The sequence below is a fragment of the Rana temporaria genome, chromosome 7 (genome assembly GCF_905171775.1).
Source record: "Rana temporaria chromosome 7, aRanTem1.1, whole genome shotgun sequence".
Lineage (NCBI taxonomy): Eukaryota > Metazoa > Chordata > Amphibia > Anura > Ranidae > Rana > Rana temporaria.
In genome coordinates this window covers 30,780,452-30,804,692 of record NC_053495.1, presented here as the reverse complement: position 1 = coordinate 30,804,692, position 24,241 = coordinate 30,780,452, and the positions used below count along the sequence as shown (strand labels likewise).

The 24,241-nt window shown below is 44.7% G+C and overlaps 1 protein-coding gene across 3 annotated transcripts in view; it reads right to left on the bottom strand.

Annotated features, from left to right (window-relative positions):
• ATXN7 (ataxin 7) overlaps positions 1 to 24,241 on the bottom strand; it is a 150,462-nt gene that overhangs the window by 9,026 nt on the left and 117,195 nt on the right. For 2 of the 3 annotated variants that reach the window (XM_040359171.1, XM_040359173.1), the window contains 5 exons: positions 21,793 to 21,875; positions 18,487 to 18,764; positions 15,948 to 16,143; positions 11,916 to 12,037; positions 3,310 to 4,267 (listed from right to left, as the gene is read on the bottom strand). In XM_040359171.1, coding sequence (XP_040215105.1) covers positions 3,310 to 4,267; positions 11,916 to 12,037; positions 15,948 to 16,143; positions 18,487 to 18,764; positions 21,793 to 21,875 — 1,637 coding nt within the window. Of the gene's footprint in view, positions 1 to 2,911; positions 4,268 to 11,915; positions 12,038 to 15,947; positions 16,144 to 18,486; positions 18,765 to 21,792; positions 21,876 to 24,241 lie in introns of those variants that run through there. The other variant, XM_040359174.1, reaches the window with a different exon arrangement.

Below are 24,241 nucleotides of genomic sequence, written 5' to 3'. Positions count from 1 at the left end.
GTTGCTATACCTGGTAGGTGATGATCTAAAACAGAAACTGTGAAGCTGTTCATCCTCCAGTGAACAAGAGTCAAATAAAAATAAATAATTAATAATTTTGGGTAAAACATTCCCTTTAGGCTCCATTCACACTTGTACGACTTCTCGTGCAATTCTGTTCAGCCAGTCTTTAAAGGGGTTGTAAACACTTGGTTATTCATCTTGATGCATTCTATGCATTAAGGTAAAAAACCTCCTGTGATGCAGCTGCCCCCCAAAGCCCCCCTTTTACTTACCTGAACTCGGTCTTTCCACCAACGGGGATGAGCACACCAGCTCCAGCCGGTGTCTCGGATCCTGATTGGATAGATTGATAGCAGTGCAGCCATTGGCTCCCACTGCTGTCAATCAAATCCAACGATGCGGGAGCTGGGCAGAGTCCTGCTGTCTGTGTCAATGGGCGCAGCAGCAGCACACGGAGGCGCGCCCACACGCTCTTCAACAGGGCACTTGAGAAAAGGAGGAGCCAAAAGTGCCGCTGAGGGACCCCAGAAAAGGGAGCATCGGGGCCACTCTGAAAAAACCAACTGCACAGGAGGTATGGCAATTAAAAAAAAAACCTTTACATATCCTTTAACATCAATCCTCAGACTGGCATGTGGGAGCCCCCCCCTCCCCTTTTTTTTATAGCTTCCTGTGTCACATCTCTACACCCACCCTCCTGCTTATGATCAGAAAGGCGACTTAGGAAGCTGCAGTATTGAATTTTTTTTCTAGTGGACATATGGATCACAAAACTGGCTGAACAGATTTTCAAATCCACTCTCAAGTAATCAAGAATTTAGCTGTTTGCTAGGAAGTTTAAAGAGGAGTTCCACCCAAAAATGGAACTTCCTCTTAACCCACTCCTCTCCCCCTTACATGCCACATTTGTCATGTAATTTTTTTGGGGGGGGGGAGTGGGGGCTTCAGGAGAAGGGGACTTCCTGTCCCACTTCCTCCTTCCGCCGAGGGGCTGCAAAGGCGATTAAGCTTAATCGCCTTTTGGCAGCCCCTCCCTGTAGGCGATCGCTTAGGACACGTCAGGTCCTAGGCGATCGCCTGTCCAATCAAACAGCGCAGCGCCGGGCGCGCATGCGCAGTGCCGCTCGCGCATGCGCAGTGGGTGCCCGGCCGTGAAGCTGAAAGCTGTCACGGCCGGGTGCCCACAGTGACAATGAAGACGCCAGCCGGGGAGGGGGGGAGAGGAGCGGACCCCCGGCCGGCGCGTCGCTGGAACGCTGGAGCAGGTAAGTGTCTGTTTATTAAAAGCCAGCAGCTACACTTTTTGTAGCTGCTGACTTTTATTAAACTTAAAAAATGGGTGGAAAACCCCTTTAACTTTCGAATAAGACCTGTGCGGAGAAAAACATAGAAGCTGCCATTGCTGAACTCCTTTAAGGCTGGATACACACTGCCATGCAGAGCGGCTCACAGCGGTACATCTTTGTTCACCGATTCAGGTCCGACTTCAGTCTGAATTTATGGCTGAATTTGGACCTGAAAACAGACCAGAAGACGCACAGGACTCCAGTGCAATTTGCTCCGCAGCCGCTCCGGAGATGTGTGAACCGGCTCCATCGAGAGCCGGTCCCACTCTCCAGACATGCAAATTGGATGCAGAGAAATCCTCATCCATGAACGTGAACCCAGCCTCATAAAAAAAAAAAAAAAAAAGTTAGCGGCCTGGCTGTAATGCCAATTCTTCAACATCCACACATTCTGAGCCACTGACCAGGAACAAGCACACACAGCCAGTAAAGCCAGGATTGATGTTCTGATTTGGATGCTTGTTCCAGGTCAGTGTCTCCAAGAACCAGACACAACAGATGGGCTTGACAGCCAACCAACTAACATTTCCAGAAAAATATGGAATGGCAGCCTCCAGGCCTCCAAGCACAGGTTTCATTTTGGGATATAGAGAATTCTGTAATTCACAAACTAGTGAAAAGGTTATTTTCTAAGAGACAGATCCCTCTCTACCCCCTTTCCACCAGCAACTTATTAGCTTCCCCAGCAGGATGCCCCGTCCTGAAGAACAGTTAATAAACATTATCCCTTTGAAAGCCAGCAGGTGGCACTTTGCGCAGTTGAAGTGGTATTAAAGGTTTGGCTTTTTTCTTCTTTTTTTTTTATATATATTGTTTTCATACACTCCAGACTGCACCCTGTTTTAATAGATTTCTTGACATGTATGTACATTTGGCAAAATAAAAACCTTTAAAAAAAAAAGGTTTGGCTTTTAAAAAAACAAACATGCTATACTTACCTGCTCTGTGCAGTGATTTTGCACAGAGCAGATCCGAACCTCCTCTTCTCGGGCCCCCCTCCTCCTTGACTAATGCCCCCAATAGCAAGCAGCTTGCTATGCAGGGGCACTGGTGCGTGCTTGCTTCCAAGCCGTGCGCCCATAAGACAAATAGTTGCGACTCGGCCCCTGCTCTCTCCTCATTGGCTCACTGGCTGTGATTGACAGCAGTGGGGGCCAATGGGGAGAGGGAGTACTGGGACAGCTGAGGCTCCCGTGCACATCGTTTGACCGAGAGGAGGCTCAGGTGAGTATTGGGGGGCGGATGTTGGGCTGAGGGGGGAGCAGCACACACAAGTTATTTTTATGTCCATACATAGAATGTATGAAGATAAAAAAACCTTCAGCCTTTACAACCACTTTTTAATCCTGACTGTACTGCCTGCATTTTCTTTAGCACAGTAAGGCTCCATTCATATTAGCACGTCTACAAAATTTGCACAAATTCCAGTGCAGCTTTGGTGCAACTTTGATCCAAATTTACATTCTCAAGACCAAAGTTGCCTCAAAATTTGCACCAAAGTAGCGCAGGCAGGTTTTCAAAGTCACAACTGATTTGAACAAGTGCCACTGAAATACGATTGTCATACGATTTTGATGTCCAAAGTTGCAGGATAAGTCGCACACGTGTGAATGGAGTGAATGGAGCTTTAGGGAAGGCTAGGGCCCGTTAGAGATTTGTTTATACCTGTTGCAGATTTTCCCTTACTCCCTGCCTTGTAAATCTGTTGTCACCGGGACAGGTACACAAGAAAAGATTTGTATGTACTCAGAAATATTTCGGTATACTAACTTGTCACTGTGCTGATCATTGACATGGCTAGACTTGGCCTTGGGCATCATGGTATTGATGATCATAAAAAGATTAACCAATCCGCTTTCCCACATATTCTTCGTAAACTTGCCTAAACCGCTCTTGCCATTTACATTTATGTTCCTCAAAAGAAAATATATTTCAGGACACAAAGAAGTTACCGTCTCACCTGATGCCGCAGTGAATTATTGGCCAGCGTCGGCGTTCCTGAAATCCCGCTATTGTGTTTTGAGTGTATGTTGTTGACTGGCGGCAGTTTGGCAACCTTACTGGACTTGCTGCTGTTGTTGGTAATGCTGCTGGGCCCCGCGGAGCACTTGCGCTTTTTCCCCGTCACTTTGTCCAAGGAAGCGCGAGAATGGGGGAACGCGTTGTGAGAGTTCACAGCTTGGTCGCCGCCAGCCTGGTGAACAAAGGGCCCCAGCGAGAGCGTGGAGTCGCTGCTGTTCATGACCACGCTCATGCGCTTTATCGATTCCGCAGAGTTCCCGCTCGGGGGACCCCTCCCTGATTGGTCGTGTTTAAGACTCACAGATCGATTGTTCACAAAGTTGAGGCCGACACTGTGCGGGCTGCCGTGCTGGGACAAGGTTGTGCCGGGGGAGTGGTATGTGCCAGAGTTCGCTACACAGTTTTTCCTAATGGACTCAGTGGAATGAGAAGGGGGAGGCGCTAGCAGCTGGGGTGGGGAGTTGGTTTTCTTTTTCTTTCCTGAGCCGCTGCTGCTGCTGTTGGTACTACTGCAGTTCGTGCTGCTGGCGGGGGATTCCTTAGGTTTCACAGCCTTATTGGATTTTAACTTTTGAGGTTTGCTGGAGACTGGGCTAGGCGATGAGGAAAGCACTGACGGTGTGGATGCTGAAGAAGAAGAAGAAGAAGAAGAAGACACTTGTCTGGCTTGCATACTACTGGTGGCTTCGGTTGCAGTGTGAATGTTTAGTGTAGTTCCTTGGGGAAGGACTTTGTCCACAGATGTACTGGGAGAGGTGACGGGGGCCTGGGGAGAGGTAACTGTGCTGGGCGGGAGGAAACCAGTGTTGTTCATACTCTGTGACACAGGCACCGAGTTTGTGCTGGTCCGGTGTGGAGCATGCATGGATGAACTGCTAGAGGCCGGAGGAATTTTCCTGGCAAGACAGAAAAGAACATGTGTCATTACAGTTCACTGCGTGAGCAGATGTGCTATTCAAATGATGATTCTAGGTCTCTTCAATCAAGGCTTTCATTCATCAAACAAGAACACTAAAGTAGAACTTCAGGCAAAACAAAATTGTAATTTTGGATGAAGGAAGATCTAAAACCACTTTTTTTATTGTTTTCTGTGTCCTCACCAGGGAGATGTTTCCCCATTTCCTGTTACCAGAGCCAGAAAGTGAATATCACTCAAAAATTTGAAAAAAATAAATAAAAAAATAAATAAAAAAATCACACCTTTGACAGCTGTCAAAAATATCCCGTCTTCATGCTCCAAGGACAACCATGTATTTTAGATTCCTCTTACTTTCAGACCCAGTGACAAACTTCTCCAACAAACTTTCATAACCACATCCCTTATTTATGATTAGGGGATATGATCTGTAAAGTTTGTTGGAGAATCTGAGTCTGATTAAAGCGGACCTTCAGTCATTTTTTTCATCTTTGCATCTAATAAATCATTTATGTTTTAACTTTGGATAGTAAAACGTATTTTTTTTCTGCCAGTAAATACCTTATACAGCCCACTTCCTGTTTGTCTGATCATTAGCCTAGGCTTATGACATCATGCACAGCTCTCCTTCTCGTAAGGCCCTATTCACACAATCGGACACAATCTTAAACACGACCAAAATGATATATATATAGTAAAGACTGCGAGAAAGTCAAATTATGTGTGGATGTTATTAAAATTACCTTTCCTATTTAATCCGCAGCTCTGTAAAATTTCCGTAAAATGCAATGCAAAATGGCTACCTGGAGGCGATGCACTGTGTGTTCTGACACCTTTCTACCAGAAACCAGCATTAACTTTCAGCAAATTGAGGTACAGTAGCTCTTCTATTAGATTGGGCTACATGGGCAAAAGCCTTTGTTCCCCATATGCAGCAATGAGCCTCGGCCAAGCCTGTTGCCAGTTCACCGCTTTTGGTAGGTCCTGACCACTGCAGACCGGGAACATCCCACAAGAGCAGCAGTTTTGGAGTTGCTCTGACCCAGTCTTCTAGCCATTACAATTTGGCCCTTGAAAAAGCTGCTCAAATCCCTAAACTTGCCCATTTTTTCTGCCTCAACTTTAGGGACATGTTCACTTGCTGCCTAATATATCCCACCAACCTTCAGGTGACACTATAACGAGAGAATCAATGTTATTCCCTTTACCTGTCAGTGGTCACAATGTTATGGGTGATCAGAGCGTGGGTTTGATTTAATAAAATAGGAGAGTGCAAATTCTGGTGCAGCTCTGCATAGAAACCAATCAGCTTTCAAGGTTATTGTCAAAGCTTAATCGAACAAGCTGAAGTTAGAAGCCGATTGGCTACCATGTACAGCTGCATCAGATTTTGCACTCTCCAGTTTTAGTAAATCAACACTATCTCTATACATATATATACAGTGGATATAAAAATTCTATAGACCCTGGTTAAAATGTCATATTTCTGTGATCTAAAAAAAAAAACAATTGAGACAAAGATAAATCATTTCAGAAAATTTTTCCACCTTTAATGTGACCTATAAGTTGAACAACAAACAAATCTTCTAGGTGGAGGAAAGTAAAAATAAAAAAACAATATAATATGGTTGCATAAGTGTGCACACCCTTAAACTAATACTTTTTTGAAGCACCTTTTGATTTTATTACAGCACTCAGTCTTTTTGGGTATGAGTCTATCAGCATAACACATCTTGACTTGGCAATATTTGCCCACTCTTCTTTGAAAAAACAATCCAAATCTGTCCGATTGCGAGGACATCTCCTGTGCACAGCCCTCTTCAGATCACCCCACAGATTTTCAATGGAATTCAGGTCTGGGCTCTGATTGGGTCATTCCAAAACTTTAATCTTCTTCTGGTGAAGCCATTCCTTTGTTGATATGGATGTATGCTTTGAGCTGTTGTCATGCTGAAAGATGACGTTCCTCTTCATGTTCAGATTTCAAGCAAAAGCCTGAAGGTTTTGTGCCAATATTGACTGCTATTTGGAACTGTTCATAATTCCCTCTACCTTGACTAAGGCCCCTGTTCCAGCTAAATAAAAACAGCCCCAAAGCATGATGCTGCCACCACCATGCTTCACGGTGGGTATGATCATTTAGTGATGTGCAGTGTTGTTTTTATGCCAAACAACTTTTGTAATTATGGCCTGAAAAGTTCAACTTTGGTTTCAACAGAACAGAACACATTTTCTTACACGCTTTTGGGAGACTTCAGATGTGTTTTTGCAAAATTTAGCCAGGCTCGGATGTTTTTCTTGGTAAGAAAAGTCTTCTGTCTTGCCACCCTACCCCATACATATAAAGAATAACAGAGATCGTTGTCACCTGTACCACACAGCCAGTACTTGGCAGATATTCCTGCAGCTCCTTTAAGGTTGCTGTAGGCCTCTTGGCAGCCTCCCTGACCAGTTTTCTTCTCGTCTTTTCATCAATTTTGGAGGGACGTCAAGTTCTTGGTAATGTCACTGTTGTGCCATATTTTCTCCACTTAATGATGACTGTCTTCACTGTGTTACATGGTATATCTAATGCCTTGGAAATTATTTTGTACCCTTCTCCTGACTCATACCTTTTAACAATGAGATCCCTCTGATGCTTTGGAAGCTCTCTAAAGACCATGGCCTTTGCTGTAGGATGCGACTAAGAAAATGCCAGGAAAGACCTACTAGGACAGCTGAACTTTATTTGGGGTTAATCAGAGGCAGTTTAAATGATGGAGGTGTGTATTGACTCCTATTTAACATGAGTTTGAATGTAATTGCTTAATTCTGAACACAGCTACATCCCCAGTTATAAGAGGGTGTGCACACTTTTGCAACCACATTATTTTTGTTTTTTTATTTTATTTCCCCCCTAAAAGATTTAAGTTTGTTTTTCAATTGAGTTGTACAGTTTATAGGTCACATTAAAAAGGTGGAAAAAGTTCTGAAATGATTTATCCTTGTCTCATTTTTTTACATCACAGAAACCCGACATCTTAACAGGTGTGTAGACTTTTTATATCCACTATATGCATGCACACATGTAGACAGCGTGTCTTCTATCACACGATCCGTGCATTTTATGCCAATTAATAGTGGCAAAATAAAAGAAATGATAATCTGACCAAACAAAAATAATATATACCTACCAGCCATGGGAAAGTCACTGAATCTATAATCTCGTCAGCGGCTTTTTATTAGTTACAGAATACATGCACAATGCTACAAATTTTTAATGAAATGAGAAAACATTTAAATAGCACTTTACATTGAATTTTTGAAACAATCTTAACATGACCTCTCTCTGTCCTCATCCCTGCATCCCTCCAATGTAGCCACTCCACCTGCATAAAGCACTTCCATCATAATCCTGATCCAGCTCTCTCTGTGTGCCGGACATATCTAAGAAGATTTACTGCATTCATTTCATACAACCAACCAATCACGTGTCAGAGAATTAGAAAAGAAAAAAACAAACACACACTACTGTGTGTGTGTAGTAAACACAGGTTCACTTTGTATTGGTAAATAACCCTCCATAGGCCATGCAGTGAGGAGGATCTGCCAGGTAGTAGACTTCAAAAGGAAGATGTAATTGTAAAGTTCATGGGATTGTAATTACAGGTTTCTTTTGAAGTTGCATGCTTCTAGGGCTGTCACTCTCGCCCTGAATTTACTACATTGAGTCACCAACTCAGCGTTGCAGCAATCACTGCTCACTTCAATATTTAAAATGTATTCAAAAGCAACATTTTTTTTTTTGGTTGTGCGGGCTGTAAAAAAAAAAATTATAAAAAAAGTGGATGCAGCATTGGTCTGATGCTGCAGCTTTTCCCCACTGGCTCAAAGACCACTGATCACTCCATTCTCAGACTTCAGTGAGCAGAGATTCGGTGACTCTAGTCTCCGGCTCTCTGCTCTGCCCCTTCCTGCGCTCACCCGATCGCCAGGCTGCCGAGGAGGTCAGAGCGGCTGGCTCAGTCTACGAGCAGTACGCTGAGAGGCTGAGCCAATGTCCGGTCCAGGCATCTGGCTGGATCCCAATATTAAAGTCGGATCCCTCCAGGGTCTGTACTGGCTGAGTGACGTCAGCTGACAGCAGACTTTAGCCCAGGGATCCTCAAACTACGGCCCTCCAGCTGTTGCGGAACTACAAATCCCATGAGGCATTGTAAAACTCTGACACTCACAGACATAACTAGGCATGATGGGAATTGTAGTTCCTGAACACCTGGAGGGCCGTAGTTTGAGGACCCATGCTTTAGCCCATTGTCAGCTGAATACAGGTCATAAGTGTGCAGAATGAAGTGCACTGCTGTAACCCACAGGAATAGTAGGGTCAATGGAGTTCTGGCCATACTACTTTTAAGTTTCAGATAAAATAAGAAATGCTTAGACACCGGACATTTTTTGCATCCCATTAGGGCGATTTCCCTACATTTGCGCCATCCCCTCAGTTAAATAACATTATGTATCCAAGTGTCTTTGCTATATAAAAAAAGATGCAGACTTCTACCTTATATTAGAGCGTCTTCCGGCACTCAAGTGACTCCTCAGCTCTCTCTCTCCTCCCCGGCTGACATCAGCGGGAGTTTTGGGCCTCTCCCGCTAGAGCGGTCAGCCAGTCACACGAGCACCAGGAGATGCTCTAATATAAGGTAGAAGTCAGTATCTTTTGTATATAGCAAAGACCCTGGGATACATAATGTTACTTAACAGAGGGGATGGCATGATCAAATAGTGGCCCAAAAACCACTTTAATACACTCAGTGCTACATCAAATGTTAGCAAACAGAGGGGCAGATGACGTGTATGTATGACAGCCTGCGTTCCCCATAGAGTGGCAGAGGACAGACCCAACACAGAAAGTGCCTGAGGCCCATGAGTCAAGCTGCACCTGTAAAGATAAAGCTACGGGTAGACATTTGCCAGGATGGAGAAAGCACTTGTTACGAGTAGGTAAAAGGAACTGTCCAGCAGAGCGCAAAAATAAACAGAGGGTCCCCGAGGTCCTTTCTGATTCCCCAGACTTGTCTATCTATAGAAACAGTATCTAAGTAAATTGTCCACTGGGTTCCATGTAAACACTGGAGAATAACGACATGCTTCTACAGAGACGGGTCACTCATACAACCGCTATGCGACTCCTATCTCAGCATGCTGTGTCAACAGGAGCAAGACCACACAAGGGTAGAGTCAGACAGAACAAATAAAAAGTGAGCAGACATTCAAGGCAGTGGGATATGCAGACAAAACCTACCCATCCTTAGGAAACAATTAGCAGAAAGCGCTATAAAACTTGCCAGGTTCAAGAGTCTGCCAATGTGTCAGAAATAGCCCGGATGGCAGGTGGTTAAGGAGATTTTACTTTAATTCCTATCCTGTAGACTAAACCAGTGTTTCTCAACCTTTTTTTCATTCAAGGCACCCTTTAAAATTCTGCACAATCTCGAGGCACCCCATTCTAAAATGTGAAAAAAATTATAATAGTTTTACATAACGCAGCAACATCCACACATGTAGGACACTCAACGTTCGGGGTGTGCTGGCGTCTGATTTCCTCCTTATCAACCAATGACATCATTGGTTGTTGGGATACTGGTGGCTAGAAGGTTGCAACGGTGTACAATGAAAACCTGTGGCTTTGTGTAACACAGGCTTCATCCACCCACCGGCTTGTATACAATTTTTGAGCAATTTTTATGCATTTTCTCAAGGCCCTCTGAAAAAACCTGCCTGCCTTTGCCCTTTGAAAACAATTTTGCCCTTCCCAGCTTTTTTAGCCAACCGATTGCCCAGTTTACACATTCAATGTGAATGGGGAAATCCCCATTGCGCTACTGTATTCTGACAGCTGATCAGAATACATTAATTAGCACTGCAGCTGATAGCTGCAAGTACAGATCGAGCAAAAATATTTTGAATGTCCTGTTTGGGGTAAGTTGATTGCTAGATCGACTTCTGTCAATCTGGAACAGCCATACATGGATTGAAATTCACCCAGTTCAGTAGGAAGTTTGTCGGAATATTGATTCATGTATGGTCAGCTTTAGGCAGACAAGAAAATTAAGATGCTGTCCGATCCTCTCACACCGTAACTTTGAGGCCTAGAGAGACCGTTCCAGAAAAGACAGATTAAGATATAATAGGGCCTCATGATCAAAACCACCAATGTAAGAAAGCACCTCTCCCATTGACCACCAATGAAAGGGACACCTCTCCCATTGACCACCAATGAAAGGGGACACCTCTCCCATTGACCACCAATGAAAGGGGACACCTCTCCCATTGACCACCAATGTAAGAAAGCACCTCTCCCATTGACCACCAATGAAAGGGACACCTCTCCCATTGACCACCAATGAAAGGGGACACCTCTCCCATTGACCACCAATGAAAGGGGACACCTCTCCCATTGACCACCAATGAAAGGGGACACCTCTCCCATTGACCACCAATGAAAGGGGACACCTCTCCCATTGACCACCAATGAAAGGGGACACCTCTCCCATTGACCACCAATGAAAGGGAACACCTCTCCCATTGACCACCAATGAAAGGGGACACCTCTCCCATTGATCACCAATGAAAGGGGACACCTCTCCCACAGACCACCAATGAAAGGGGACACCTCTCCCATTGACCAGCAATGTAAGGGGGCACCTCTCCCACTAACCAGCAATGTAAGGGGGCACCTCTCCCACTAACCAGCAATGTAAGGGGGCACCTCTCCCACTAACCAGCAATGTAAGGGGGCACCTCTCCCACTAACCAGCAATGTAAGGGGGCACCTCTCCCACTAACCAGCAATGTAAGGGGGCACCTCTCCCACTAACCAGCAATGCAAGGGGGCACCTCTCCCACTAAACAGCAATGTAAGGGGGCACCTCTCGCACTAAACAGCAATGTAAGGGGGCACCTCTCGCACTAAACAGAAATGTAAGGGGGCACCTCTCCCACTAAACAGCAATGTAAGGGGGCACCTCTCCCACTAACCAGCAATGTAAGGGGGCACCTCTCCCACTAACCAGCAATGTAAGGGGGCACCTCTCCCACTAAACAGCAATGTAAGGGGGCACCTCTCGCACTAAACAGCAATGTAAGGGGGCACCTCTCCCACTAAACAGCAATGTAAGGGGGCACCTCTCCCACTAACCAGCAATGTAAGGGGGCACCTCTCCCACTAACCAGCAATGTAAGGAGGCGTCCATCTCACTGACCACCAATGAATACATTACGGTAATTAGCAGCCGTTCCCTGAAACCTGAAAATGATTTTAAGCATTCCTTCAGGCTAAAAAAGTTGAGAAAGGCTGAACTATGGACAGCAACTAGAAAACTTGCTTAGCTAACTGGACAAACAGGACAATATAACTATCTGCATACGAAGTAAACTAATTAGTTAAATGGCCTTTCTACTGCTGTTCCCCAATTACAAAATGCCATTGTGAAATTTACTGCAGTCACTTTTGGGAGGACCAAAAGTAACCCATGTCTCAATGGTGTCACTAGTTCCTGATCCAACTGACTGCCTTCACTTTATGCAGCCCCACTGAGGGAGCTGTGCTGCAGAAATGACATTTCATTAGCCAAGCAATCACCTACCTCCACATCTGTGAGTTTAGATGTTTGTCCACCATGAAGTTAAGTGCACATCGGATGTGGTCCCACCGCTTGTCGAAAACATAATACCCCCTTCCAATCTGTCTGCTACCAAACGAGCAAAACTGTAAGAAGAAAATGCAAGCCGACATTTGAAAATATAAAATGCTTACTTTCACACCATACTATGCATATTTTAAAGGAAAACACTTTACTGTATTAGTAAACTAAGAAAACAAGAACCCACAGTTTCCTGAACATCGAATTAGATAATCTTCACAAAACCTAGGTCAACTCAGGTATACCAACTCAGCTCTTGGGTTCTGTACCTGTTAGTGCCTTAATGCAATGTGCAAACTCATCAACCAATCATGGTGAAGGAGGCAGAGTGCCAGAACTTCATCAGCTGATGGAAGCATGTCTAACACACGGCACATCACCGATGCGCTGTAGTGTGCACGGGGCACATAGAAAAAATAGTTTTCTATGTGCCCCAGCAACGACCTGTGTTATTCTGTACAGTAAAACACAAGTCAGCTCATATAGTGTGAATGAGCCCTAAAAGTAAGAGCAGACACCTCGCCTTACAGTTATATGGTTTGTAAAAGCTCAATTAAAAAAAATAAAAAGGCCATACTTACCTGCTTTGTGCACCGATTCCGTATCCTCCCAGGTTCCCTGTTGGCGCTTCTGGCTCCTCCCCCCTGCTGAGCGCCCTCAGAGGAGGCTGCTTGCTCTGGCGGCGTTTGTGCATGCTCGTTCACAAGCCACCTCTGTGTGTCTTTGAGACACTCAAATCGTGGCTCGGCCCAACCCCTCCTCAGTTGGTGTGATTCACAACAGCAAAAGCCAATGGCTCCCACTGCTGTGTCTCAGCCAATGAGCAGGCCTGGGACAGATTCTGCTCTCATGCAAATTGTACTATCAGGATCGGTCTTAGGTTAATATAAGGGGGGCTGTTGGAAAAGCTTTTTTACCTTCATTATGTTAGAAAACCCTCAGCCTTTACAACCACTTGAAAGTATCAGTTTACAAACTTTAATGCAATTAATTATACATTCCCTTAAGGCTGCATTCACACCTTTGCGTAGGTGTTTTGCGGCGACATAAAATAGGCGTTTAGTCCCGCGATTTGCGGCGACAAAACGCATCGTTTTTAGCCTTGTTTTTTGCTGGAGGGGTGATTTTAACATTGTCGGCTATGCCCGAATGCCGAAGCCGTCCGAAAAAAAGTGTTTTGAGCTTCAGGCGTTTCGGCTTTCGGCGTGGAGATGTGAACCATCTCCATAGCCGACAATGTAAAACCACCCCTCCAGCGTATTGCAGGCTGCAATAGCGGCGGGCGTCCGGCGTGAAAACGCCTACGTGTGAATGCAGCCTAAAAGTGGAAGTTTTGAAAAAAAATTTTTTTTAGGTGAAAGTACTACATATACTGCAAAGATTTCTACCTGCTTCCATTCTGAAGATACAAACACCTTCTCTCTGTAAGGCCCGGTTCACACTGGTGCGATGGGAGAACCCTGCGAATCTCCTGCGAATTCCCGCATCGCACCCGACTTGCACGCAGTTCACAATGCCATATGCAAACTGCTGGGGAGTGTCATTATATGTTAACGTCACCCCCATTTCAGCTTGTGTATCGCACTGCGAACTGACAGTTCGGACATGAATCGGATGGCATATGTGAACACCCATGCGATCCGATTCTGGTCCAAACAGAAAAAAGGGTCCTGTGCGTGTTTGGACTGAATGCGGTGTGAGATCGGCCATACTATCTGTATGGCTGAAATCGCATCACACAGACATCGCATGTAATGTGAACAGCAGTGCGCTGCGGCGAATCACATGCGATGTCTGGCATTGCACTAGTGTGAACCGGCCTTGATACTCCTATTTTTCTAAGAAAGCTAAATGTCAGATTCTGCAGGAAATAGAAGGCATTTCAATTAACAATTTGGTTAGTAACAATTATGTGGAACCGAACTACAAGTCTCATCAGGCTCCAGCATTCTCAGGTGGTAAGAGGTGTATTTCAACCAAGTTAAAATGATCATATTGCACAATGATAAATAAACGTATTAATCTTACTGTACAGTATCTTCAAAGTGTGTCCAATGCAAGTTAGTATATTATAAATAAAAGGGAAATGATACAACCTGATTTACGTTTACTGCTCCAACAGGCTGCAGTATTATTATTTAGGTACTTATATAGCGCCGTCAATTTACGCAGCGCTTTACATATACAATGTACATTCATATCAGTCTACCCTCAAGGAGCTTACAATCTAAGGTCCCTAACTCACATTCATATACTAGGGCCAATTTAGGCAGAAGCCAATTAACCTACCAGCATGTCTTTGGAGTGTAGGAGGAAACCGGAGTACCCGGAGGAAACCCACAGAGGCACAGGGAGAACATGCAAACTCCAGGCAGGTAGTGTCGTGGTCGGGATTAGAACCAGCAACCCTTTTTACTGCTAGGCTACTCACTACACCGCCGTGTTGCCCGTAGAGAGCTTGTCAATTAGGGTTATAACCCCCCAAAACCCTACATGACTCTTTCCATTATGTCTGATGATTCATCTTAAAGGGGTTGTAAAGGTCCAATTTTCCTAAATAGCTTCCTTTACCTTAGTGCAGTCCTCCTTCACTTACCTCATCCTTCCATTTTGCTTTTAAATGTCCTTATTTCTTCTGAGAAATCCTCACTTCCTGTTCTTCGGTCTGTAACTCCACACAGTAATGTGAGGCTTTCTCCCTGGTGTGGAGTGTCATGCTCGCCTCCTCCTTTGGACTACAGGAGAGTCAGGACGCCCACTAACACACAGCTCTTATCTGCAACGTAGAGAGCGTCCTGACTCTCCTGTAGTGCAAGGGAGGGGGCGAGCACAACACTCCACACCAGGGAGAAAGCCTCACATTACTGTGTGGAGTTACAGACAGGAGAACAGGAAGTGAGGATTTCTCAGAAGAAATAAAGACATTTAAAAGCAAAATGGAAGGATGAGGTAAGTGAAGGAGGACTGCACTAAGGTAAAGGAAGCTATGTAGGGGGAAAAAATTGTACCTTTACAACCCCTTTAAAGCGGTAGTAAATGCTTTTTCTTTTTAATACCTAGAGGTAAGCCTATAATAAGGCTTACCTCTAGGTACAGTAAATATCTAGCTATATTTTTACGGAATGAATCCTTTCCAAAAATAAAAATAAATAAAACGAACGCCACCACGGCTAGAAAGTAGTTTTTGGCAGTAGAACATTTATATGCATCTCTTTAGCATGGATGACATTGTCAGTGACTGTCCAAAATAAGTGTAACTTATGTAGTTCAGTTACACTTTAGCATTGGTAGCATGGAGTTTTGGGGGTTTATTAGAGTCACACTTGAACAAGGACATGTGTGAGCACTGTGAATAATTTAGCACTTACTGTCGAACACTATACAGTCTTAATGGATAGGTTCACCTTTAAAAATAAAATTAAAAAATAAATGCACATTTTTTTTTGCAGGTAAAAAACATGTTTTTACTATATTTTTTCTAAGGAGCCTGCTGAGCATTGCAACTGTGATCAGCAGACAGCGGGTGCAGTGTCCGGCTGCTGCAGACTCTGGATAGCTGTCTGCCCATACCTCTGATAAGGCCAGGCAGTTCCCTGAGAGCAGAAAAATCAATGAACTAGGACGACGCTCATCATTCTTTATAAACTACAAGCCGTCAGCCGCAATGGCTGATAGCACTTGTAGTCTATTCATTCACAGGAAACCTTGAATGAATGAAGTGGCTGTGTGGGCAGAGTCCCGCATGGCCTTGCCATTTTCAATTTGTGACAGCAGGTGCGGGGAGAAGATCCCCGCCCACTGTCATGCGGGGAGACATGTTAGCATAAAAACAATTGGAACATGCAACATGTTCCAAAAGGTGAACCTATCTTTTAACTTAAAATGTAAGAAACTATAAGAAGCGGTTATTTTATTATTTGGTTTTTGTAGATTCTGGTGAAAGGTTCTGGTAAGCTCCGATTTCTCCACACTTACAGCTGCAGGCCGAGGGTGGTGGTCTGAGTAATGACAGTCCAGTTTTTCAGCAGGTTCCTCCTTTTCGTCCCCTTCCCCCTCATCGCTAGACAAGCGGGAGGTTGGCTCAGCTGCAGGTATGACCGGTTGAGACTCATGCACTGATGGCGAGCCGTTGGGAGCATTACCGCTGTGCTGCGCTGGGTAACTTGATGGCCTACAGAAACAGAGAGAAAAGTACAAGTTTATTAGCAGCTTTACATGCAAATCATCATCTATGTTCACAAGTGGGGCCCTTCAGGTCTTAGTACTCTGTTCTCCACACCATGGCACCGGCTCTGTGTTTACTTAAAGCGGGAGTTCACCCGATTTTTTTTTTTTTAACATTAGATTGATGCTCATTTTGTCAAGGGGAATCGGGTGTTTTTTTTTTTTTAAATCGAAGCCGTACTTACCGTTATAGAGATAGAACTTCTCCGCCGCTTCCGGGTATGGTCTTCGGGAGCGGGCGTTCCTATTTGATTGACAGGCTTCGGACGGTCACATACATCGCGTCACGAGTAGCCGTAAGAAGCCGAACGTCGGTGCGGCTCTATACGGCGCCTGCGCACCAACGTTCGGCTACTTTCGGAAAATCGCGACGCAATGAATGCGACCGTCGGAAGACTGTCAATCTAATAGGAACGCCCAGTCCCGCAGCCCATACCTGGAAGCGGCGGAGAAGATCTATCTCTAAAACGGTAAGTACTGCTTCGATTTAAAAAAAAACACCCGATTCCCCTTGACAAAACGAGCCTCAAACTAATGTTAAAAATGTACTTTTTGGGTGAACCTCCACTTTAATACATTAGAAGGCTGGTAGGTGAAGCTACATTTTTGCACAGGTCTTACTCTAACATTTGGTTAACAGTGGAAAATGACGGGACCTTTAGTGGCAATTAAAGACAACTGGACCTTCAGTTTTTCTGTAATCAAAGCTCAAAATGATGAAAGGTTTGTTCAGTCTTTTAAGAGTGGGGGTTGATTTACTAAAACTGGAGCGTGCATAATCTGGTGCAGATCTGCAGAGAAACCAATCAGATTCCAGGTTTTATTGTTAAAGCTTATTGAAACAAGCAGAATTTAGAAGCCGATTGGCTACCATGCACAACTGCACTCAATTTTGCACTCTCTACTTTCAGTAAATCGACTCTATTGTTTCCTTAACCTTATCTTCCACCAATGATTCTAATCTGGACATCTTTTCTGAAGACCTGACTAATAATTTGAACAATCCGGTATTATTGCAACTTCTGTAAATCTCTAACAGTCCCCATTTTCTGGAGGAACCAAAGAATGTCTGGGCAAAGAAATAAAAAACAAACACACAACAGTGTCCCACTGAAATCCCAGCAGTGTTGCCATTCTTGCCCAGTTCTACCCTGCTAGACCCCATACCCGGCCATATTATAGGGGAATGTGTTCTGTAGTCCATGAGGGGAGAACTGGGTGCATGAGAAGTGATGTCCTGAAGTTTCTTTAGTCCGTGAAGGTTCTTGTTTATCCAGGTCATGGCATACACTAGACCAGAAGTATTGGGAGGCCTGCATTTACATGCACATGAACTTTAATGGCAGCAGGTCACTCAAGTTCCTCCACCCCAAACATGCTCATCCATGTCTTTATGGACCTTTCTATGTGCACTGGTCCCAATCATTTGGTGGAGGGGGATTATGGTATGGGGTTGCTTTTCAGTGGCTGGGCTTGGCCCCTTAGTTCCAGTGAAGGGAACCCTTAAGGCATCAGCATACCAAGAAATTTTGGACAATTTCATGCTCCCAACTTTGTGGAACATGTTTGGGAATGGCCCCTTCCTGTTACAACATGACTGCATACCAGTACACAAAGCAAATTCCATAAAGACATGGATGAGCGAGTTTGGCGTGGCCTGTACAGAGTCATGACCTCAACCCAAAAGAACACCTTTGGCATGAATTTAGTGGAGACGACAAGCCAGACCTTCTCGTCCAACACCAGTGCCTGACCTCACAAATGCTCTTCTGGAAGAATGGTCAAACATTCCCATAGACGCACTCCTAAACCTTGTGGACAGCCTTCCCAGAAGAGTTGAAGCTGCAAAGGGCAGGGCCAACTCAATATTGAACCCTACGGACTAAGACTGGGATGCCATTAAGAGTTGTGCGTGTAACAGATGTCCCAATACTTTTGGTAAAAATAGTGCATCTAGCAGTAGTTACATTCAAATGGCCTTGTTCTGTAATGCTGCAGACATTTCACATCTTATCCAAGTCACGTCTTCGGTTTTAACAGTGTCGGTAACATACCCCAGCATTTTTATCCAACACAGGTAAACACCATAGAATCTGTCAAATCAGATGTTGATTGTCCAAGAATAGGGTGGGAGTTTTTCATTTTTTAAACTCAGATAAAGACTTGAAGAAGTAATAAAATACCATAATAGTGGCATAATCCTGTTTTTTAATCATTTTGATCAAAGCTTAGCAAAGCATGCTTTGTGTGTATAGGAAAGGTACAGGTTGCACCACCTGCACAGCCTTACCTTGGAAGACTGGGGTTGTTGTGAGGCTTGGCCTTGCTGGGTACTGAAGGCTTCACTTCAGGAGCAGAGTGTCCATGAGAGTTTTGGTGCGGTTCCTGGGAAGATTTTGAAGGTGAGGGATGCGGTTCCCTGAGCGCGGACGTCTGCTGCTGCTGCTGCTGTTGCTCAGCGTGACGAAGCTGTTCTTTTTCCCTGGTTTTATTTTTGTGCTCAGCTAATAACACGTCAAAACCTTTCTTGCGCCCTTGTACTGCTCTCCGGTAGCCTAAGGAATGTGCCTAGGGAAGAAAAGGAGGGTTACACGTTAGCGGGGCTTGCAATAGTACATTCATAAAACTAGTTCTTTGGTTGATTTAAACAAATCTGTGTAAAAAATCTGGTTCAGCTGTGCATGGTACCCAATCAGTCTTTAACTAGAGCTTGTTCAATTAAGCTCTGACAAAAAAACAAAAACAAACACAAAACCGATTGGTTTCTATGCACAGCTGCGCCAGATTTTGCACTCGCTAGTTTTATTAAATCAACCCCTGAAGCCCCGTACACACGGTCGGATTTTCATCGAACAAAGCGTAGGACTTTTTTCCGAAGGGCTTTGGCCGTGAACTTGTATTGCATACAAACGGCTAAGACCTGTCGGCCAACAAACACGAAACTACGTGTTTTTTTTTAGTTCTTTAGCGCCACCCTTTGGGCAACTTCTGCTAATGTTGTGTTATGGTGAGCATTGCTCCTGAGCATGCGTGTTTGTACTTTGGACTTGTATACACACGATCGGATAATCCGGCAACACACATGTGTTGGTGGACAATTTTAAAGCATGCTATGCCACATTTGTCCGCGGAAAATCTAACAACAATTGTCCGATGGAGCATACAAACGGTCGGACGACAACAGCCTGTCATCACGCAATTCCCGTTGGATAATCCGATCGTGTGTATGAGGCTTAAGTTATAAGTGCCTTAGGCTTTTTTCATTTTGCATTTCTATAAATGCAGTCAGATCTCAGAAAATGTATTTACTGTCACAGGTTGCCAGAGGGAGAGGAAATGAGGTGAAATCTCCCCAAGAAGGTTATAAACATCAACAATAAAAATTTGATAAAAGTATTTACACTTGCAAAGTCCACACAAAAAAATTTGGGACTGATGTTAGGCTTTAAATAGAGCCTTAAGCCCCGTACACAAGATCCGAAAATCGTACGAAAAATGCCGCTTTCGAAACGATCGTACGATAATCGGATCGTTAGTACAGAGCTTCCGAGAGCCGATCAGGACAGTTCATCTGATTTTATTCTATCGGACATGCACAATTTTTTTTTCCGTACGATGCCAGATCGTACGATTTTCGTTTAATCAGTACAGTTGTCGTTCGAAAATGCAATACAAATGCATTACAACACATGACATCACTTCCGATTTTTTATTCTGCCGTACAAGAATTTTCGTGACTTTAGTAAACTCATCAGATTCGACGTGAGACTAGCATACAAAAAAAAAGGACGATTTTTTGTCCGATAATCGGATCGTGTGTACCGGGCATTTGAATACGTTCCTATGTGTTCTTATTCTGTAGTAGAAACTGTAGCTTTCACTGCATAAGCCTCTTTAGATCCTGCAATATACTGATATAAACAGCACACTGACAGCTAAAAAGAACGCTAGGACCTCTCTGGTGATGTCAGAGCTGTTTAGATCTCTAAATATAATCCAATAACCATTTTGCCATTGTTACTGAAGCTGGAGGCATCACAATTTTTTGGCTGTTCTGCACTTTTAAAACTGGGAGTCAGTGTTACCATGCAAAGTCTACATCTGCTGACAGCTATGATATGTAAGGGAGCAGAGTGCCTACAAAGCTCATAGTCCTTTTAAAGTGGTTGTAAACTCTTTACGACCACTTTATGCTACAGGTAACCCTATATTAAGGCTTACCTGTAGCTACCCAGGATATCTCCTAAACCTGCACGGGGCAAACTGAAGGCACGTATGTGTCGTTGCTTCAGTGACTGTGCTGTTACCGGCTGCTCCAGTTTGCGGAAATGTCGCCATCGTGGCTCCGGACAATCACAGCACCGGAGCCGCTATACCCGGAAGTAACCCCCGGGAGAGATATTGCCGCTGGAGGGGCTGACGAGGACCGATGCGGGGGCTTCGATGTAAGGTAAGTCATTCATAATCCACTTAACCCTCCCTTCTAGACTGTAAGATCTAACGAGCAAGGCCCTCTGATCCTTCCTGTATTGAATTGTATTGTAACTGTACTGTCTTTCCTGATGTTGTAAAGCACGGCGCAAACTGTTGACGCTATATAAATCCTGTATAATAATGAGATAGTATGCTATGCCTACTAGCTCATTATGCCTTTGTCTTGCAGTTTTTTTTTCCCAAAGGTTCACAACCACTTTAATGCATTTGTAAGTGTATAGACATCATAAACATTCAAGGAGATTTAGGCCAAGATTCACAGAGAGCAAGGCGTACATTAGAGCACACACCGACGCCACGCCAACGTAGCGCGGAGAGGCAAACATTGCATTCAGCAAGCCAGTGCTCCCAATGCTGCGCCAGAGTGGCGTAGGTTTCGAAGGCGCACACCGGCGTAGGTGGAAGTGGGCATGACCCCATGCAAATGATGGGCCGAGCGCCAGACAGGTACGTATCACGAACTGCGCATGCGCCGTGGACGCATACACAGCACCCCCCCTGCTCACAACCACGCCGTCACAACTGCCTAAGCTACGTCGGATCACCACGTACGCCGTGCACATAACCTACGCCAGACACACGTCCAATGCACAATACGCCGGCTTGTGTTCCCTGGTTCAGACCTGTGCATGTCTGTTGCCGGGTTGCACCTCATTTATGGGGAATAACTTTACGCCGGACGTACAACTTACGCGCATCTCGCGTAAGTTGTACCGGGCACACGCACGTTCGTGATTCGGCGTATTTCCCTCGTTTGCATGTTTGAATGGCTAATCAATGGGAGCAGCCCCATGCGTCCAGCCCATATGTGCGCCCACCCTACGCCGGCGTGTGCAAGCTACGTCGGCGGGGGGTAGCCTGTTTTTAGGCGCATGTTGGTTCGTGGGTCTGCCGCACACATACGCCGGCGCATATTGGCACTTACGTCGGCGTAACTTGTTATACATTGGCGCAAGTGCTTTGTGAATCTGGGCCTTAGGGTTTCTGAAATTACACGCATGTTACATGTTCAGTGTATACAAAAGATGCTTCACACAGTTCTGATTTTAGCAGGGGCTGGGCTATAAACACAACAAGTAGCAAGATAGAGGAAATGACTTACCTTGCATGTCAGAGATCTAGTGCAGGGCTTCTTTGTCTCGACATCGACAACTCCACAGTGTATATCGGGGTCAAACTCTCGATCTATAGAATACGAGACAATTGGAAACCAAAACTACAGACAGCAGCAACATGAGGGTGTCTAATGAAGGGCCTATTATTTTTTTATATTTATTCAACTTTCCGCACTAACTGGCCTGATACATTCTTGCCAGCAGTAACGCAATGTAACAGTCATAGCGGGGAGAAGGGAAGGGCTACAAAAAAAGACACGGCAGTCTAAAAGAGAAGCGACTCAGGCAGAGGCCAGCAAATGGCGTGTTAATTAGAGCAGGTTGCTGGATCAGACTGAAGTCTTTTGACTCTCCTAGAATCTACTTTTTGTTCATTTAGACCCGGTTCACACTAATGCAAGTCCCCCCCCCCCCCCCCCAAAAAAAAAAAAAAAATCTTGCAGGGGTTACTCTGGAAATCACTGGCAGGCTCGTTACACCTGTTCAACTGCTCCCCTGAAGCTTCTTCTTTAGGGCAATCCAGCCCATGGTCGCATGATGGCATTATCAAGTACAATGCAGGGCCAACAGCACTGCCTTGTAGATGACGACAGCAATGGAGCACCCACAAGCTGGAGTAAGACAAGTATTACACTTGACTTCTTCCATGTGGGTTCCCTGCTGTAGTCTTATTACTTTTAATTCCCGGTGTTGGGCTTTAAGAATACTAATACCCTTTGGCAGATAATAAATGGCAGGCACCCAGAGGTGCAGGTACATACTATCAGCATCCTTCAGGTTTGCCTGACTGCTGGGCTGCTCCGATCAGGAAACACCCTAACACTTCTGCTACGCCCCAACACATTTCTAGGGGCGCATAACTATGAGGGGCTGCGTCACTGGCCAATACGAATGTGTGGATGGAGAAAGGGGATGACCAAGCTTCAGCCCTGGCTAGTATTTAACTATTTGTAATAATTTATTTGTCATAATTTGTAATAATTTGTAATGATTTAATTTCAAATTATGTACCGTGTTTCCCCGAAAATAAGCCCGGGTCTTATATTAATTATGCCAACAAAAGACACAGTAGGGCTTATTTTCGGGGTAGGTCTTACAATGTAATGTGCTGTCTTCTCTCCCCCTCTCCCTCCCTGCCTGTCAGGAATCCCCAGTGTGAACTGAGTTAAAATGCTTGTAAAATCCTATAATCCACTCTATTACAGTAGTATATAATGTACAATGTGTGTGTTTCTGTAATATAATTGTGCCAAATACATTTGTTATAGCGCCGCTCTGCACTTCTACCCGCCGGAGCTCTCTTCCCCGCAATTATATTAAAGAAACACACACATTGTACATTATAATCTACCGTATTTGCCGGCGTATAAGACGACCCCCTATATTTCCAGGAAAAATTTTGGTTTTGGGATATACTCGCCATATAAGACGACCCCCTTCCTACTAGTCTTTCTGGAAGCTGATGGGTAGCCGGAACAACCACTGACAGGAAAAACCACCGACAGAAACAGGCTTTTTTCAAATCTCACTGTGCCATTACATTACATGCCTCCACTGTGCCATTACATTACATGCCCCCACTGTGCCATCACTTGCCCCCACTGTGCCATCACTTGCCCCCACTGTGCTGACCAAGACGATCTCCCTACCTTATTGTTTTGCAGATTCTGGCTTCCAGGCTGCGGGCATCCATGATTCAAAAGCCGCGCCTTCTCCTCAGACTGTTCCGTCATAGGCGGAACACAAATTTTCCCAGCAGGGCCTCTGTTCAGTGTTCCGCCTATCACGAATGTCCTCTCGTCCGAGGATGAGAAGGCATCCGTGATAGGCGGAACACTGAACAGAGGCCCTGCTGGGAAAATTAGTGTTCCGCCTATCACAGAACAGTCTCAGGAGGAGGCGCGGCTTTTAAATCATGGATGCCCGCAGCCTTTCATCGGCGTATAAGACGACCCCCGACTTTGGATGCGTTTTTTTGCATCCAAAAGGTCGTCTTATACGCCGTAAAATACGGTACTGTAATAGAGTGGATTATAGGATTTTACAAGCATTTTTAAGTTTCATTTATTTATAGGCCGAGTACACATGGTGGGTTCAACAGGAACCAGCCAACGTTCAAGTCAGTGTGTACGGCTGTCTTTTCAACAACTGGCTTTTGTCGAAGGAACATGCTGGAAAACCAGAATCTGAGTCTATTCTGGCAGGGGGAGGAGATCGCCACGCTAACATCAGTGGATTGAATTAAAGAAAACTTTACTCATACACAGACTTAGCGGTACTCTCATTACAAGCCTTTAGTAAGGTTCTAGTCACACTGTGGTCCATCCAATATTCCAGTAGTAGCAACATTTGACGTCCCAAGCTCCTCCTACAAGTCTTTGAATCTTAGTGTGTGTTAATATATAATGCACACCAAGACCCAAATAATTCTGATTG